The 18,862-nt window shown below is 45.8% G+C and overlaps 2 protein-coding genes across 2 annotated transcripts; both read right to left on the bottom strand.

Annotated features, from left to right (window-relative positions):
• Positions 1-1,273: 1,273 nt before the first annotated feature.
• Positions 1,274-4,159, bottom strand: LOC132489292 (granzyme H-like). The gene is made up of 5 exons (XM_060098191.1): positions 4,106-4,159; positions 2,872-3,032; positions 2,322-2,457; positions 1,863-2,120; positions 1,274-1,450 (listed from the first exon to the last, which is right to left on the bottom strand). The coding sequence occupies exons 1-5, from the start codon at positions 4,157-4,159 to the stop codon at positions 1,274-1,276; spliced, it is 786 nt and encodes a 261-aa protein (XP_059954174.1).
• Positions 4,160-7,407: 3,248 nt separating this feature from the next.
• LOC132489291 (mast cell protease 3-like) lies at positions 7,408-8,938 on the bottom strand. Its single transcript, XM_060098190.1, has 4 exons — positions 8,838-8,938; positions 8,223-8,358; positions 7,769-8,028; positions 7,408-7,429 (listed from the first exon to the last, which is right to left on the bottom strand). The coding sequence occupies exons 1-4, from the start codon at positions 8,936-8,938 to the stop codon at positions 7,408-7,410; spliced, it is 519 nt and encodes a 172-aa protein (XP_059954173.1).
• Between the last annotated feature and the right edge of the window lie 9,924 nt (positions 8,939-18,862).

The following is an 18,862-nucleotide window of genomic DNA, read 5'->3' as shown; positions in this document are numbered from 1 at the left end:
TCAAGACAAGATTTCTTCCAGATTCCAAATACAGGTCCATCTGTGTCAAACTGAACTTCCTAGTGGAAGGAGAGGAACCAGCAGAATTTAGAGGAAATTTCTCATCACTGTACGTTTCCCAATGGCAGAGACAGAGCCTGTTATGTGCTGGTACAGAGAGAGGTCAACATTTGATCTACTGATGGATGGCAAAATGGTACTTTCCCATCCAGCAGCCCTGGGTCCCTCTGGCTCACAAGGCTGCCATAATCTGGTTGTCAGCAGGGAGAGTCAGGGGTCCAAGCCCAGGCCAAGCTGAAAAGGGCTTAGGCTGCTGAGTGACTACACAGGCCTTGGAGGTGGCTGAGCCCCTGGGGGATGCTGGGTTGGATCCAGGGCTTGAGCTGGCCCCACCCAGGTGGGAGATGGGTACTGGCTCCTCTGATAAGCAGCAGGTATTGGCTGGCAAGTGAGGTTTGGAGGGGACAGGCAAAGGAGGAGAATTCACATGGGGCCCTGGGAGCTCTGTTAGGGAGATGAGAGGGAAGCTGGCTCAAAACAGCATGAGGTGGAAGGGAAAGGAGCTGGTGGCCAGGGCACTCAGATAGAAAACAGGGGCTGGTGTGGGACGGTAGACAGGGAGCAAGGTTGACTGAGTCCCGTGTTGGGCCCAGGGCAGAGTGGAAAGATGGGACCCCGGTGAGGCTGAGGGCCATCATGGGAACATCTCAGCCTCCTAAGCTCTAGACGGTCCTGGTTATGGGAGAAGCCTGCCCTCACTGGAGAGAGAGGCCCTGGAAACAGGAAACTGAGTGTCCATGGCATGACCCCCTGACCTCCTAGGTCCCTGGAGTTATTCTCCTTCCTCTGACCTGTTCTTTGCTCTACCAAATTGAAGAGGGGTTGGTGACAGTGGTTGGCTTAGAGAAGGTAAGAAATTTCTAAGGCCCAGAGAGGACCATTTTGGGGGAGAGAAGATTGTCGTTTTTAATGGACCTCACTTTAGACTCAGACCTGGCAGAAGGCTAAGCACCAAAGAGGCATGATTGAGAAATCAGTGAGACTCTATACAGACAGCATGGGATTTAGGGAGGAGTGAGGGCTGGGGAGAAAGGGGGAAGCAAACCCCAGAACTGACAGCAGAGGGCATCCTGGAGCAGTGTGGTTGCATACTGAGGTGGTTCAATGAATAAATAGGAATTCAGTCGTGATCACTCTAGAGATCCATTTATTGTGGCCCTGTGATCCCACTGCTAACCCCTATGGGATTCTTGCCGCTGCCCCAGAATGATGGTCAGCAGAGAAAAAGGTCAGTCTCAAGCTGCTGTTCGAGGCGCTTCATTGTTCTCTTTATCCAGGGCAGGAAGTGTGAGACCTTGGTGAAGACTCCTGGAGATGTCCCGTTTTTTCTTCCATAGGAGAAAATACCCTGGACCACGTTTCTGCACACGAGGGGCCCGCCGGAGTCACCCTGTGGGTAGAGAAAGGAAGGGCTGAGTGGGCCTGCTTCTGGTCCTGTCTTCCCTGCCACCCCAGGCTGGGTGGTCTCTGTCAGGGGCTGTGAGGAAGATCTGGGCCGGAGGAGGCCTGGTCACCTCCCTCGCTCCTGGGGTCCAGCCTGCTCTGACTGTTCCTTGCAGCTCGACTCAGGTCTACCTTTCTGTCAGTCCTCATGGAAACTCTGGTGATAACGCAGCTATGGGATGACTGATCCTTTCTCACCCCCAACCCTGATCCACTCAGGGGAGAGAATTAAATTTTGGATTAGTGGACCTGGCTGACCAAGCTCTCAGGCTGAGGATGAGGATATGGCCTGTCCCCTACCCAGACCTCCCCAAGATCCTCTCCCCGGGGCCTGTGTGCTTAGATGCGAGGAACCTGACCTTGAAGGCAGCCTTCACCTTCCTCGGGTCCCCCACGCAAATCTGGGTGGCCTGGCTGTAATAGCCGGGGAAGAGGGATTTGCACACTGGATCCTCCTGCACCGTCAGCTCTGCCTCCTGCAGGGTGGTGGTTTGAGTGCCCACGGCCACCTGCCCCCAGCCGGCCACACTGCACGCCTTTCCTGGCTTCACCGGGACCTTGCCCCTGGGCAGGCTGAGGGGCCTCACAGCTGCAGTCCTCTTGGCTTTTCTCTCCAGCTGAGGGAAAGAGGCAAGAGTCCTGCTCAGCCAAAGGCCTCTGGGCTTGGGTGCCATGATGAAGCTGCACTGACCACCACCCTCACCTGAGCCACTGGGACTGGTCAGGCAGCCAGATGGGAGGGAGGAAAGGGACAGGTGGTAGTGGAGGGGAAACGATCTGTCCCCAAGAGGGCAGGAGGAGTGGGGAGGTTTCCTTGCCTGCAGTAACATGATGTCATTGGAGTAGTTCTTAGGATTGTAGTCTGGGTGGGGGACGGCTCGTCTCACTGGGATCATCTGCTGGGTCCTCTCCTGTTTCTTGATGTTGTGGGCCCCCAGGGTGACGTTGATTAAACTGCACAGAGAGCAGAGCAGGAGTGTGGGACCTCTGTGCCCTGTGCTTCTCAATGACATGAAGGCAGGGGACCTGGGAGCTTTCTCAGGCAATATGGAGAAATTACTCTGAGTTTGGATTTTGACTCTGTGCACGCTTTCATCCTCCACTGATGCTCTATCTGACCCATGTGGGCCCTCGCTTCTCAACCTTGCCTCTTGCTCTCACCTCTGACCTCAAAACTTACCTGCCCCATTTCTCAGCTTTTCGTCACCCTAGTACGGCTCTTAAGATGGCTTGTTTGATGAGGTCTTGTGGTCCTGAGTTACCACGATCTCAGGGTGAGGGAGGGGTTCCCCTGGGTTCAGCCCCAGGGGAGGGGCCGGGGTCCCTGTTCGGGGTCTCAGGAGGGGTAGGCTGGCTACTGCCCCTCACCTTCCTCTGCAGTGAGCAGCCGTCAGAACAAAGTTCTTTTGCACGAGGACACCGCCGCACCTCTTCCAACTCTCCTTAACCAGAAACTGAACAAACACCATGTAGGGGCGGGAGTGGGGCTTGGCCTCATGGCCCCCGATGATCTCCTCTGAAAGAAAAGGCTGGAAGATGGGGTGATGGGAGAGGTGTGGTCAGGATGGAGGCTCAGGGAGGTGGCGGTCAGGGAGGTTGACAGCGCCTTGCAGACACCGGGGGAGGGTCCTCCAGGTTCTCATTGCAGCAGGATAACCTTTTCTGAACCTCAAGCCTCAGAATCTCCCTCTGAGAAAGGGGTCAGTCAGTGCTTGTTCTCCAGGTCCTGCATCAGACACATGTGCAGAGGGGGGTGGGTCTGCCTTCCCGATGGTGGAGGCCCAGAGAATCGTGGACGGGACTCCCTGATGAGCCCTCACTCCCGCTGAGTCTCTGGGACCCCTCTAAGCCTCTGCTAACATCTTGATTTGTGCCATTTTCTAATAATTACCTATGAGCTTATGGAATTGGATTTTCTAAAATCCTCAGGTCCTTGGGCCTAACACAACCTAGGATCTCAGTAAATGTGTTTTGGCTGCAAGAGTGAATAGCCTCCAATTAGCTTTAGGCTGAGGTTTGGTGGGGATAGTGCTGGTGGAATTCAAGGCCATAGGGATGGGGGGAGGGCACTGCCAAAGACAGTGGGGCAGCCGAGGGCCTGGGAGGTCGAGGAGATGGGGCAGAAAATGAGCTGTTTGGGTCCTGGGGCAGAGTCAAGTCGCCCAGAGAGCTTTGGGTGTCATCTAGCCACTTCTGATCAATCACCCCCTGGGTTCCTCTCCTGGGCAGGAGTGAGGGGTGGAGGGCACTGAGAAATTTCATTGGTTCTTAAGCTGGGTCCACTGACAATTCCTATACAAAGTGGGTTCACTTGAGCTGCCTATTCCTGGGTTGAAGTGAGGGATTTTAATTACCTGTGTTTTGTAGCTTCACATCCTCTGCCAAATACACAACCCACTTTCCCTGCTGGTGAGAGAGAGGCTAAGACCCACTCTTCCTTTCTGCCATCCATCCTCGCTGAGTGTCTATGCAGCATCGAAATTGTTAGTCTGGGTTTGGGATGGGAGCTGGGGTTGAGAAAGCTGAGCTGGGCAGAAGGGTCAGGACTACAGTAGGTTTAGTGAGATGGGCTCTGGCCTCAAGAATGGGGATTGTCACTCACCAGTCCCAGCCCGGTGGGCAGAAGAAAGGCCATTAGGAGCAGGAGAGGCTGCATCTTCCCCGAAGTTTGGCCCAGGTTGGAGCTGCTGGTGTTTCTTCCTTCCGGACACAAAACACAGGGGAAGGAAGGAGGGCAGGCTCAGTGCACACACAGACCTCCCAGACTTGTGCTCCCCCCACCCCCGAGCGGGGTGTCAGCATGCAACGTGGTCATCCACATTCTCTGCCGTGGGTTAAGTGAGAACGACACTGTCACCACACTTGTACTCCCACCACTGAGTCACAAAACAAGAAGAAAGAACAAGGAAGTGAAGGCTGTGGTTCAGCCAGCACAGGGGCTGGGTCCCAGAAGCCCCTCAGTGACTGAATCAAGAATATCTTCATTTTTCGACTCTTGGTTCTTTTTCGATTCTGGTGAAATCCTGAATAATTACACAATAGGCTAGGTCCTATTGTGTAATATGAGAGACACAGCTCCTGCCCTCGAGAGGCTGGCTGTCAGCTGGAGTAGACCTAGAATCTGTGGGTAGAGAATAAGATGGCAAGGACTATGGTGAGGGGGGTCTGCTTGGTGCCATTGTGAGGTAGAGGCTGGACTTGGTTTAGGAGCAGATAGACCTGTACACACCCAGGTACCCCACACAGCAACCCCATTTCTTACGTTGCCACCATCCCAGCCTCATATTTTTGAAGTGTTTAGAATTGCTTCTTTAAATGTAAACATTCTCCAACAAAGAGAGCTTTTCCTTTTTTTTTTTTTTTGGTGTTTTTTTGTTTTTGTGTGTTTTTTTTAAAATTAATTAATTAATTATTTTGGGCTGTGTTGGGTCTTCATTGCTGCATGCAGGCTTTCTCTAGTTGTGGCGAGCAGGGGCTACTCTTCGTTGCGGTGTGCAGGCTTCTCATTGCAGTGGCTTCTCTTGTTGCAGAGCAGGGGCTCTAGGCATGTGGGCTTCAGTAGTTGCGGCATGTGGGCTCAGTAGTTGTGGCTCACGGGCTCTAGAGTGCAGGCTCAGTAGTTGTGGTGCACAGGCTTAGTTGCTCTGCAGCATGTGGGATCTTCCCGGGCCAGGGATCGAACCCGTGTCCCCTGCATTGGCAGGTGGATTCTTAACCACTGTGCAACCGGGTAAGTCCAAGAGAGCTTTTCTTATCCCACAATCTTGAACAAAATTCCTGGACTTGATATTCACTTGACCAAAACAAACCATCACTGGGTCCATTGGAAGTGAGCGACTGATTGGGTTGTGCTGAAGTATTTAGCACCCCTCGAGCTGAGATGGGGGCTGTCCCACTCAAATCAGGGTGCCTGTGAGTGGGGAGGGGCTTCCTCTATAGAAATGCTGCTTACTGGTGTGCACTGAAGAGGAAACGGATGCTGGTCATCCTAATAATTACTACCCACTAAGTATTCTCTGTCCAGAGAACCAGGTCTCTGATGGCCCTGGACATAGTAATCCTAAACATTTGCAGATGATCCCACCACTCTCACCAGTATGAGGACAGAAGGAAGAGTGATGGCGGGGAAGGCATGAGGAGTTCTCCACAACCCAACCCCAAGTCAGTTGAAGAAACAGCATTCTATGGACCTATAGAAAAAGAGGGGAAGGAAACATGCTTAAGCATGAATGATGATTATCTTGGGATGGTGGAATTCTTGGTAATTCAAATTTTCTTATATGTTCTGTATTTAATTGTCTTTCTATGATGAATATGTTAGTTTCTATGATGAATATGTTAGTTTCTATGATGAATATGTTATGATGAATATATGTTACTTTTATACCCAAAACACATTTTGCCAGAGATGAAGCTCACTCACCATGCAAACATTCAGCCAACCAGTTCTTCTCTTCAGCCCAGCTATCTCTAAGCTGCATGTTTTAAAAATGAGGTTGCTTTTCTGAATATGTTCTTATATTAAAAATTCAGGGGCTTCCCTGGTGGCGCAGTGGTTGAGAGTCCGCCTGCCGATGTAAGGGACACGGGTTCGTGCCCCGGTCTGGGAAGATCCCACATGTCGCGGAACGGCTGGGCCCGTGAGCCATGGCCACTGAGCCTGTGCGTCCGGAGCCTGTGCTCCACACCGGGAGAGGCCACAACAGTGAGAGGCCCGCATACCACACACACACAAAAAAAAGATGGAAGAGCGCCTTCAAGTTCACTTGGGGCTGAGGGAGGATGTGCCGTCAGGACACAAGAGGTTGCACAGGGTCCTGAGCTCAGGACTCCAGGACAGAGCTGGGACAGGCACTTGAGCTGGGCCTGGGAATACTGAAGCCCCTCCTGAAACTCTCTCAGCCTTCAGAGCTCTGGCTGCTCTGATGTGGAGAGGGAACTCTGCATGGGGAGCATTATACATTTCTAAAGCCTCCCCACATTTCTGTTTCTGGGGTTGAGAAGTGCCCCCCTCAACCCCAGAGCTTCTCAGGTGGTCCTCCTTCCAAATCTGGCTTCTCCTATGTTGCCACATTGGCACTGGGATAGGGTGGGGCAGGGGAGTGGGTGTGGGTTAGGAGGATGGCATATGGGTGCGATAAGAGGGTCCTCGAGGGGAGGGTCGTGTTCTCCTGAGGAGGTGTCTCCCTTTTCTGATGGAGCCCATGGTCAGCCTGGCAGGGGGAGCTGGCACTGGGGACGAGGGACTGGAGGGAGCTGGCTGTCAGTGCAGCATGAATTTTTTTTTCTTTTTTTCTTTTTTTTTTTTTTTGCGGTACGCGGGCCTCTCACTGCTGTGGCCTCTCCCATTGTGGAGCACAGGCTCCGGACGCGCAGGCTCAGTGGCCATGGCTCACGGGCCCAGTCGCTACGTGGCATGTGGGATCTTCCCGGACTGGAGCACGAACCCATGTCCCCTGCATCGGCAGGCGGACTCTCAACCACTGCACCACCAGGGAAGCCCTGCAGCAGGAATTTTTATTCTAGAGTTGGAAGGGTGGGTGGTGTGTTGGAGGGGGAAGCCCATAACAGATCAGAAATGTGAACGGATGGTTGCCAGACACAGTAGGTGCCTAACGAATGTGTTTGAATGAAATAGGAATCAATGATTTTTGCTCAAGAGATGAAAGTTTATTAAGTTCCAGGCAGTCCCCCCTTCACCCGCTTTTGGCCCAGTGCCATTCTGACCTCTACCCCAGAGGAGATGGAGGGATCCATCCCAGGGGCACGTTAGTCTAGTCCCTGCAGTTTATAGTAGTTCATTGTTTTTTGGATCCAGTACAGAAAGCTCGAGGCTCTGGTGTAGACATTTGGAGGTGTCCCATTCTCTTCTCCAAAGGAGACAATGCCCTGGGCCATGCCATTTCACACAAGGGGGCCCCCAGAGGCGCCCTGTGGGCAGAGAGAGGAAGGGCTGAGCTGGACCTTCTTCAGGTGTGGTCCTCCGTGCCGCCCCAGGGTGGATGGTCTCTGCTGGGGGCCCTGGCTGATATCAGGGGCTGTTGGTCCTGAGGATTCAGCCTGGCCTTGACAATCTCCCCTTCTCCTCCCCAAGGAAGCCTCTGCCCATATGTGGTGGTGGGACAGTCTCCATGCCCCCAGGGAAACAGGTCAGAGACTGTATAGGAGAAAAGGCTGGGGACACAGGAATATGATTAGTTCCCACTGCCCCAGACCCTCACAGCTTGTCTGTGCCCAGGGCTTTGCATGGATAATGCTTGGGATCTCACCAAAAAAGGACCCTTCCTCTTTCTTGGTTTCCCTACATATCTGGGTAGTGGTGTTGTAATCCTTGTAGCGAGAGATGCATTCCTCATCCCTTTGGACTTCAAGGTCTACCTCCTGCAGTCTCTCTGCCACTGGATTGTTCATGCCCAGGTGCCCCCAGCCGGCCACACTGCACACCATCCCTGGCTTCACCAGCTCCCTCCTCCAGGGCAGCCTGATGGGGCTCACAGCCGCGGTCAGGTAGGCCTTCCTCCTCAGCTGAAGGCAGAGGAAAGGCATTCTAACCTACTTTTGGCCCACAGAGGCCTATGGGACAGTTATGGGGTTGCATTCCTCACTGCCCTGGGACAACTGAAGGGGTCGTACCAGAAGGAGGGACAGGAATGAGGTCATGGGGGATTCAAAACCCTGGGATGAAAGTGTGCAAGAATCAGTGCGGCCACGTGCCCTACCTGCAGTAACATGATAGCGTTGACCCACTTATTATGATCATAGCGTGGGTGGGGGATGGCTCTTCTCACTGGGATGACCTGCTGGGTTCTCTCCTGCTGGTAGATGTTGTGGTCCCTCAGGGTGACGTTGATTGAGCTGCACCGAAAGCAGAGAGGGAGGTGGAGTCACAGGAGATACAGCCCAGGAGCCATGAGGAAAGAGCACAGCTTGGGACAGGGTGGGACTGGAGGGGAGAAAGTTCTAGGTATGGGACCTGGGGCTGAGCATCTCCATGCTGCCTGCTTCCTGGCAGCCCGGGCTGGGTGCAAGTTCCTGGAGTCCACTTAGGGTGTTCAGTCCTGCACAGAGCTTGACTGTCTCTAAGGAAAACCAGGGATTTCTCACATCTGCACTCTGAACTCCAGGGTGCAACCTTGGCTTCCTTCCATCCCACCTTTGATCAGTCCCTTCTCTCCACGGGCCACTCGCATTGACTTGTTCCTCTCTCCCCAAAGCTCACCTGCCCTCTGAAGAGCTCTCCTATGTTACTTGGTGGCCCAGGTCTGCAGCCCCTGAGAAGAGGGTTCCCTGTGAGGGGTCTACAGAGGGGTGGGGGCCCAGGTGCTGCTCCTCACCTTCCCCAGCAGTGAGCTGCTGTCAGCACGAAGTCCTCATGCACAAGGAGACCCCCACAGATGAAACTTTTCTCTGAAACATGGTACTCAAGAAATGCCATGTAGGGATGAGAGTGAGGCTTGGCCTCATGGCTCTGATGATTTTGCCTGAAAGAAAGATTGCAGTCTGCCCACTGTGCTCATGGAGCCAAAGCCTGGAGAGGGGAGATGGGAGCAGATTTGCTGGTCTTTGAGGGAATTTGACCAGAGTTCAGAAAGTTCCTAGAGGTGGACCAGGGCCAGGATATGTATGAATGTAGCATCTGAGCAGGGTTGCTCCAGTGCAGGATGGGACTGGACCTCTGATGGTGAGGACAGTCACTTACCTGCCTCCCCACTGGGGGACAGAAGGAGGGCCAGCAGGAGCATCTCTCCAGGAAGGCTGCACAGATCTGAGTCGCCGCTGCTTCCTTCTGGTCCTTTAACCCTGAGGGTCCCCTCTGGTGTTGTGACCTTTATCAAATGAGGTTTCTCTGAAAGTCTCACAGCTCTGTCTGATCAAGTCCTGAGGTCTGAGTGGAGCATGAACTGTCAGTCACCACGGAAGGACCCGTAGCTCTCGGCTCAGCGCCACCACAGCAGCAGAAAACAAGAAAGGCAGCTCCAAGTAGGGGTAGTTGGAGATGTTGTATCAGCCAATAGCAGGTCCCTGAGCCCTAGCAACCTGGGTCTCATGATGATAGATTCAAGAATATCTTAATTTCCGTGGTTCTCTTTAGATCACGAGGGTGATTGTGTATTGAGGCCTCTTTTTGTGTGAGACTGTGGGAAACATTGGAGATAAGATCTCTTGCTTCTGGTGGAGGAGACAAGCCGTCATGATCAGACAAGGATGGTGAGATCCTTGGTATGGGATGGACAGAATGGTGTGAGAGTGATGCTGAAGAGGGCTTATTCCAGTTATAAAGAACTGAGTGGGTTAAGAACAGCAGCAACATTACATTTACCCACGAATCTGCATTTTGGTCAGGGTACAGTGTGGATAGCATCCCCCTGTTCCCCTTGGTGTCAGGGAGGCTTGAATCCTGGAAGCCGAATCATCTGAAGGCTCACTCACACCTACCCAGTGGTTAGTTAGTACTTGCTGTTCACCGGGCCCGTTGGTTTCTCTTCACAAGGTCCCCTCAAGTAGTCTCAGTTCATGGGATTGTTTGGCTTCCTCACAACACAGTGGTTGGCTTCCCCAGAATGAGCATCTGCTAAAAAAAAGAATGAGCCAGGCAGAAGCATCTATTCTACCATATTCCACTAATTGAAGCAATCAAGAGCCCCCACCAGATTAAAAAGGAAAGGTCATAGACCCCACCTCCCAGCAGGAGGAGTGTTGCCGTCATGTAAGGAGAGTGTGTGGGATGGGAGATACACAACAGCAGTCATAGCAAAGCAGAGTCTGCCACATTGCTTTAGGGGTCTGGAGAGTTAGTCAGAGCCATTGAAACCACTGATCCATCTAAGCCTAGGTCAGTGTCTTTGGATAGGTTGGGGTCTGCTCTGTCCAACCCACGTGCACTGAGAATGGAAGAAGTTTGCCTGTCCCCAGAGTTACTCTTTTTAATGAATTACTGATACCACGTGAAGTGAGAACAGATGCCAGGCAGCCAAAGCAGAATTCCCACACCACTATCCAGAGAATTGCATTCTGATGTCCCTGTACCATTTGCTCAACAAATTATCCTGATCATGTCCCCATAATGGAAAAGAAGGAGAGAGTCATGGAATTGAAAATATTGTTGGTTCTAAATATCTTGATCCCAAGTCTCTTAAAAAGCAACAAAACCTTAAAGAAACAAAGCACACTCAGTAGGGATTCTGGCAGGGGAGCCACAGTAAATGAGAGTGTGGTGTCCAAGCCAAGCCTACGTGGGGTGGGAATGTGCCCACTCCAGGCCTCTCTCCTGTGTGGACACACTCCCTACATGGGCTCGGACACCCTGCACTGGGCAGCCTGGATGAGTAATTAGAATACATGTGAGGCAGGGAGTGGATGCCCAAGTCTGTTGAAGAGGGTGTTCAAACAGGGACTGGCTATTAGGTGGTATCGGAGCTCAAGGGAGCTTTAAAGGCCTTCATGGAGTCGGGGCGGTAGAGGGGTGGGGAGTCGGGCAGGATGTGTCAGACCGGATAAATAGGGTGAGTTGGGCATTGGTATGAAGGGGCTGCCTGATGTGGATCACCAGAGCCTGGGTGGGGGGATCAGGGGAGGCACTTGGAGAAGATGAGTGAGAGATCTGTTATATAAATCTCTGTGGGATTAATCAAATAAGTCAACATATGAAGCTAATGAGCCAGGTTTCTCACTGTCTGAGGATTAGATGGTATTGGTGGCATCAATGTTAATTCCCTGGGTTTGATCATAGGTCTGTGGTTATGTAAGAATGTCCTTGTTTGTAGGGATTACACTCTAAAGTATTTGAGAAGTTGATGGAGCATCATGTCAGTAACTTTACTCGCAAATGGGTCTGGAAGACAAAAGTTTTTTTTTTTTTTTTTGCGGTACGCGGGCCTCTCACTGTTGTGGCCTCTCCTGTTGCAGAGCACAGGCTCCAGACATGCAGGCTCAACGGCCATGGCTCATGGGCCCAGCCGCTCCGCGACATGTGGGATCTTCCCAGACCGGGGCACAAACCTGTGTCCCCTGCATCGGCAGGCGGACTCTCAACCACCGCGCCACCAGGGAAGCCCGAAGACAAAAGTTTTTGTATTGCAGTGGCAACTTTTCTATAAGCTGGAGATTATTTCAAAATTAAAAGGAAATCTGTATCTTTCATATATACAAATAATAACCACTTTGAAGATATAATTGGGAAGAAAATCTGTTATAGCAGCAGCAAAAGAAGATGAGGGGCTTAGGAAAACCTTAACCAGAATTGTGAAAAACCTATTTGTGCAAAATGTTAAAGAACTTCTGAAAAACACAAAAACAGACTTTAGAAACAGCAAGACATTCTTAGTTCTCACATATGACAGATCTACACCAAAAAGGTACTGATTCTCCCAAAGCTAATATATAAATGTGATTATAAAAATAATATATATGGGATGGGGAGGGTGGGAGGGAGGGAGACGCAGGAGGGAAGGGATGTGGGAACAGATGTATATGTATGACTGATTCACTTTGTTATAAAGCAGAAACTAATAAAAAAAATTTAAAAATATAAAATATAAAATAAAAAAAATAAAAAAAATTAAAAAAATTAAAAAATTAAAAAATTAAAAAATCATAGGTATATTGGGAATTCCCTGGCAGCCCAGTGGTTAGGACTCTGCACTTTCATTGCCGAGGGCCCAGGTTCAATCCCCGGTTGGGGAACTAAGATCCCACAAGCCACATGGCGTGGCCAAAAAATAAATAAATAAATAAATAAATAAATAAATAAATAAAAATAATATATATGATGTGATTTTTAAAAAACCCACCCAATTTTTTCACTTGGTGTTACACAAGGTCTAGATTGTTTCTAAAATTTGTGTGGAAAATAAGCATGAAAGAATCACTAGGGAAATTGTTTAAAAGAAAAAGGAATAGTACAGCAGAGGGTTAGCCTATCAGATCTTAAGAATGCCTATAAAAATTCTTTCAGAAAAACAACGTGGTGTTGTATCATGAACAGAGAGAGAGACTAGTGAAACACAATGGAATAATTCAGAAACATTCACAAGTATATATGGAAATGAAGTTTATAATAAAGTAGCAATTCAAATCATAAGGGAAAAGATGGACTTTTAATAAATGATTTAGGAACAACTGGATAGTCATTTGTTAAGAGATTAAGTTGGAGCAGTATCTTACGGAAACCACCAGAATAAAGTCCAAATAGGTTAGATATTTGTATACTGAAATACACAAAATAAAACCATATATTGCCTAGAAATAAACATAGGTAAAGTCCTTTAGAAAATGAGAGTGGAGAAAGCCTTTCTAGCAATGACTCTAAATTCATACACTTTAAAAGAAAGACTGATAAATAAGTTATGATTTGAAAAAATAAATTTTTGAAGTTTGTATATCAAAGAAGAGTGTAAGAAAATTCAAATTACATGCAGCAAACTTGTAAAGAATTATTGCAACCTATGTCACAATTAAGGAGCTAATCTAATATTCAAAGACCTCTAAATCCAGAAGAAACAGACCAAAAACCTGATAGAGTGGACAAAAGACCTGAGCATTTACAGTAAAATAAATGTAAAAAATAATAAAGTCTCAACTTCCCTCTTATTCAGATAAATAGAAATAAGAAAAGGAAAAAAAAGAAAATAATTATTCTACTCTATCTCATCTCTCAGATGGCCAGAAGTTCTAAAGTTAAACAGCATATACCATGGGTAAGGCTTTTTTTAAATTGGTGTTGCAGGATAAATCTTTTTTCCTCCCATAAGTTTACTTTCCTCCTATCCATGTCTTTATATTTAAGATGTTTCTCATTAAACAGCACAAAGTTGAGTCTTGCATTTTTATCCAGACTAACAATCTGTGTCCTTTGGAGTATTTAATCTAGTTACATTTAATGCAGCTACTGATAGGGTTGGATTGAAGAATATCGTATTGCTATTTGATTTCTATTAATGTGATTTATTCTTTGTTCTTTTGCCCTACTTTTCCTGCTATATTTTGTTGTATCTCATTTTGTCTTCTTTATTGGCTTTTAGTTATATATCTATATATTATTTTAGCTATTACTCTAGGATTACAATATGCCTCCTTCACATATTACAGGCAACCTTGAATTCATGCTATACCATTTCATATATGAATATTGTAATGATACATTTTCATTTGTCTTCCTTCTCACCCTTTGAGTTCTTTTTGTTATACATTTCACCACTATATGCCATAAATACTAAAGCATTTTTTGCCATAAAGTCAATAATCCATGTAAGAAATTGATATAAATACTTTTCCACTTAGTCACTTTTTAAAAATTAGAGTATAGTTGATTTACAATATTATATTAGTTTCAGGTGTCTGTATTTTTACAGTTTATACTGACTCTAAAGTTATTATAAAATATTGGTTATATTCCCTTGTTGTACATTACATCCTTGTATCTTATTTATTTTATACCTAGTCGTTTGTTCCTCTTAGTCTCCTTCCTCTATCTTCTTTCTCCCATTACCCTCTCCCCTCTGGTAACCACTAGCTTTTTTCTCTGTATCTATGAGTCTGTTTGTGTTTTATTACATTCGTTCATTTGTTTTATATTTTAGATTCCACGTGTAAGTGAAAATGTACAGTATTTGTCTTTATCTGATTTATTTCACTAAACATAATACCCTCCAGGTCCATCCATGTTGTTGCAAATGGTAAATTTCATTGTTTATTTTATGGCTGAGTATATTCTATTGTGCATATATATATGCCACATCTTCTCTATGCATTTATCTGTGGATGGACACTGAGATTGATTCCATAGCTTGGCTTCTGTGAACATTGGTATAACTTTTTGACCTAGTTTTTTTGTTTTCTTCAGATATATACCCAGGAGTGGAATTGCTGAATCACATGGTAGTTCTATTTTTAAGTATTTGAGGAACCTCAGTACTGTTTTCTATAGTGGCTATACCAATTTATATTCCCACCAACAGGATACCAGTTTTTTCTTTTCAACACATCCTTGCTAGCATTTGTTATTTCTTGTCTTTTTTGACAATAACCATTCTGAAGTGTGAGGTGATATCTCACTGTGATTTTGATTTGCATTTGCCTGATGATTAGTGATGTTGAACATCTTTTCATGTATCTGTTGGCCATTTGCATGTCTTCTTTGGAAAAATGTCTATTCAGATGACTGCCCATTAAAAACCTTTTTTAATTGAAGTATAGTTGATTTACAATGTTGTGTTAATTTCTGCTGCACATCAAAGTGATTCAGTTATACATATATATATTCTTTTCATATTCTTTTCCATTATGATTTGTCACAGGATATTGAATATAGTTCCCTGTGCCTTGCCTATTTTTCAATTGGGTTTTTTTTATAATGAGTTGTGTGAGTTCTTTATATATTTTAGATATTAATTGCTTATCAGACATATTACTTGCAAATACTTTCTCTTATTCAGTAGGTTGCCTTTTGGTTTTGTTGATGGTTTCCTTTGCTGTGCAAAAGCTTTTAAGTTTAATTAGGTCCCATTTGTTTCTTTTTGCTTTTGTTTCCCTTGCCTGAGGAGAAATATCCAAAAACCCCCAATATATTGCTGAGACCTATGCCAAAGAGGGCACTGCCTATGTTTTCTTCTGAGAATTTAATGGTTTAAGGTCTTTAATAAATTTTGAGTTTATTTTTGTATATGGTGTGAGAAAATGTTCTAGTTTTACTCTTTCACATGTAGCTGTCCAGTTTTCCCAACACCACTTATTGAAGAGACTTTTCTCCATTGTATTTTTTTTTTTTTTTTTTTTTGTGGTACGCGGGCCTCTCACTGTTGTGGCCTCTCCCGTTGTGGAGCACAGGCTCCAGACGCGCAGGCTCAGCGGCCATGGCCCACGGGCCCAGCCGCTCCGCGGCATGTGGGATCCTCCTGGACCGGGGCACGAACCCGTGTTCCCTGCATCGGCAGGCAGACTCCCAACCACTGCGCCACCAGGGAAGCCCTTCTCCATTGTATTATCTTGCCTTTTTTGTGGCATATTTATTGACCTTATGTACATGTGTTCATTTCTGGGCTCTCTATTCTGTTCCATTAATCTTTGTGTCTGTTTTTGTGCCAATTTCATACTGTTTTGATTATGGTAGCTTTATGGTACAGTATGAAGTCAGGGAGGATGATACCTCCAGCTTTGTTCTTTTTCCTCTGCATTTCTTTGGCTACTTGGGGTCCTTTGTTTTTGCATATGAATTTTAGGATCATTTGTTCTAGTTCTGAAAAATGGCATGGGTATTTTTATAGGGATTGCATTAAATCTGTAGATTGCTTTGGGTCATTACTCATTTTAATAATATTAATTCTTTCAATCCCTGAACATATGATATCTTTCCATTTGTTTGTTCAACTTCCTTTAATCAATGTTTTATAGTTTTCAGAGTATAGATATTTCACCTTTTTGAGTAAATTTATTCATAGGTATTTTATTTATTTTGATGGGTTGTAATTGGGCTTTTTTTCTTTCTATTTCTGAGATTTCATTACTAGTGTATAAAAAAACAACAGATTTCCATATATTCATCTTGTATCCTGCAACTTTACTGAATTCATTTATTACTTCTAATAGTTTTTTTTTTGGTGGAATTGTTTGAGTTTTCTATATATAATATTATGTCATCTGCAAACAGTGACAATTTTACTTCTTTCATTCCTATTTGGATGCTTTTATTTCTTTTTCTTGTCTGATTGTTGTGGCTAGGACTTCCAATACTATGTTAAATAGAAATTGTGAGTGTGGGCTTTTTTGTCTTGTTCCTAATCTTAGAGGAAAAGCCTTCAGCTTTTCACTGTTGAATATGATGTTAGCTGTGGGTTTGTCATAAGTGGCCTTTATTATGTTGAGACATGTTCACTCTATACCAACTTTGTTGAGAGTTTTTATCATGAATCGATGTTGAATTTTGTCAAATGCTTTATCTGCGTCTATTGAGATGATCATATGATTTTTATTCTTTGTTTTGTTAATGTGGTGTAGGATTGATTGAATTGCAGATAAGGAACCATCCGTCTGTCCCTTGAATAAATCCCACTTGATCTTGGTGTATGATCCTTTTAATGTATTGTTGAAGTTGGTTTGTTAATATTTTATTGAGGATTTTTGCATTTATGTAGGTCAGGGATTTTCCTTTTTTGTATTTTCTTCCTTCCTTCCTTTCTTCCTTCCTTCCTTCCTCCCTCCCTCCCTTCCTTCCTTCCTTCTCTCTCTCTCTCTCTCTTTTCTTCTTTCTTTCTTTCTCTCTCTCTCTCTTTCTTTCTTTCTCTTTCTTTCCCTCCTTCCCTTTCTTTCTTCCTTTCTTTCTCTTTCTTTCTTTCTTTCTTCTTTTGTATTTGTCTGGTTTCAGTATCAGAGTAATGTTATACTCATGGAATGTTCGTGAGTGTTCCCTCTTCATTATTTTGGAATAGTTGAGAAGGATAGGTGTTAACTCTTTAAATATTTGGTAGAATTCCCTTGTCAAGCTGTCTGGTCCCAGACTTCTGTTTACTGGGAGATTTTTGATTTCTGAATCAATTTCAATTCTAGTTATCAGCCTGTTCAGATGATCTATTTCTTCCTGATTCAGTCTTGGAAGATTGTATGTCTCTAGGAATTCATCCATTTCTTCTAGGTTGTCCAATTTGTTGGCATATAACTTTTTTGCAGTATTCTCTTATGATTGTTTGTATTTCTGTGGTATCAGTTGTAGCTTCACCTATTTCATTTCTTATTTTATTTATTTGGGTTCTCTCCCTTTTTTTCTTAAAAAAAAGAAAAAAAAACACGGGCAGTTTTCAGTATGCTGCCTTGGTGCGGGGACTGGGAACAAGTCTGTGCACTCTTCAAGAGTGGAGTCTAGGGAGAGCCCTCCAGTAAGCCCAATGATTTTTAAACCAGCTAATGGGTCTCACCTTTTCAGTGTCAGACCCCAGGGCTGGGGTGCCTAATATGAGGCTCAAACCCCCTCTCTTCACAGTGAAGATCCCTGAGTCTGTGACATCCCCTCATTTTATGGGTCATCACTATGGATAAAGGTCTTGCCTAGATATCATCTCCTCCTCTTCCCAGACTCCCTGTGTGTGCATATATGTGCTTTGATAACATTGGTTGTAGAAGAGCTATTCTGCTAGTCTTCAGGTTATTCTCAGCAAGAGTTGCTCTATATGTAGTTGTAGTTTTGATGTGTTCTTGGGGGCAGGTGAGCTCGGGGTCTTCCTACTTCACCATCTTGAGTCCATATTTTACACTTTTATTTTTCCCTTCCTGCTTACAAATGGGGGAATCATCTCCTTTCAGCCTGAAGACTTCTTTTAGTATTTCTTGCAGTGCAGGTCTGATGGCAACAAATTCTCTTACCTTTGTTTTTCTGAAAATGTCTTTATTTTGTCTTCATTTTTGAACAATATTTTCACTGGACATAGAATTCTAGGTTGAATTCCAGAAATATGTTGCCTATTTTTTCTTTCAATCATTTAAAATGTTATTTCCCTGCCTTCTGACTTCGATTATTTCTGACAAGAAGCTTGTTGTGATTCTTGTTTCCCCTCAAGTAATGTAACTTCTTTTCCCCTCTGCCTATGGTCAACTGTTTCTCTTTATCTCTGATTTTCATTAATTTGACTATTACATGCTTAGATGTGATTTTCTTTGTCTTACCTGATTAACACAGGTTCATTGAGCCTCTTGACTCCGAATAAGAAACGTAGTCTAGCAATATGCCTCTGGAAAGAAAGGAAACTTTTGCTGAACTTTTTTCATAGTGAAATGTGTTTGTTGGCCAAAAGGGTATCGTGTGGGATACCAAGACAGGAAATAAACCCTGGAAGTTCTGCAAGTCCACAGTGAGTGCTATTGGCAGAAGTATGGTCATGGGCAGGGAAGGCAGAGCCATCCCTGTTCCAATGCACATTCCCAAGAGAAATTAGCAAAAACTTGCATCCCTTTAGGTCTCTCGACCCAGAGCTGGCTTGGCAGTTCTCTCTCCATCCACACTGGGACCTGAGTCTTCTTGTGGGTCTGGAGGGCAGGAGGGGTGATGGGAGAGGGTCTTGGTGAGTAGAGGCATTTCGTTAGAGGTCATTGCGGAGATGTTTTTACTGCATTTCATTTTTTATTTCCATTACAGAGATCTTTAAGCAAGGCAAGAATTGTTTCCTTGAAGGTGGGGGACAGAGGATACTTCTAAGGACAAGAAGATTTGAAGGAATCAGCATGTTTCAGGTACTTACCTGCCTCCATCTAAGTGTGCCCATGAGCAGACAGACCAGCTCACCAGGAAGGTGTTTTGAATACTTGTCAGAGAATGGCTGCCACGGGAGCCCAGAGGCTTGCTCTCCGGGGAGGTAGGTGTCTGAGCAGAGGCTCA

Source organism: Mesoplodon densirostris, chromosome 4 (genome assembly GCF_025265405.1).
Source record: "Mesoplodon densirostris isolate mMesDen1 chromosome 4, mMesDen1 primary haplotype, whole genome shotgun sequence".
NCBI lineage: Eukaryota > Metazoa > Chordata > Mammalia > Artiodactyla > Ziphiidae > Mesoplodon > Mesoplodon densirostris.
Note: the sequence above shows the minus strand (reverse complement) of the source record. Positions and strands in the feature narration are given on the sequence as shown.

What these genes read in the sequence shown, in the direction of transcription:
- LOC132489292 (XM_060098191.1), bottom strand. Translation starts at nt 4,159, where the DNA reads ATGCAGCCTCTCCTGCTCCTAATGGCCTTTCTTCTGCCCACCGGGCTG. An exon ending in ATGACATCATGTTACTGCAG is followed by an intron (nt 2,121 to 2,321) that starts GCAAGGAAACCT and finishes TCTTTCCCTCAG; the next exon opens with CTGGAGAGAAAAGCCAAGAG. An exon ending in AGGTGAAGGCTGCCTTCAAG is followed by an intron (nt 1,451 to 1,862) that starts GTCAGGTTCCTC and finishes CTCTACCCACAG; the next exon opens with GGTGACTCCGGCGGGCCCCT.
- LOC132489291 (XM_060098190.1), bottom strand. Translation starts at nt 8,938, where the DNA reads ATGGCATTTCTTGAGTACCATGTTTCAGAGAAAAGTTTCATCTGTGGG. An exon ending in GCAGCTCACTGCTGGGGAAG is followed by an intron (nt 8,359 to 8,837) that starts GTGAGGAGCAGC and finishes CTTTCGGTGCAG; the next exon opens with CTCAATCAACGTCACCCTGA. An exon ending in ACGCTATCATGTTACTGCAG is followed by an intron (nt 8,029 to 8,222) that starts GTAGGGCACGTG and finishes CTCTGCCTTCAG; the next exon opens with CTGAGGAGGAAGGCCTACCT.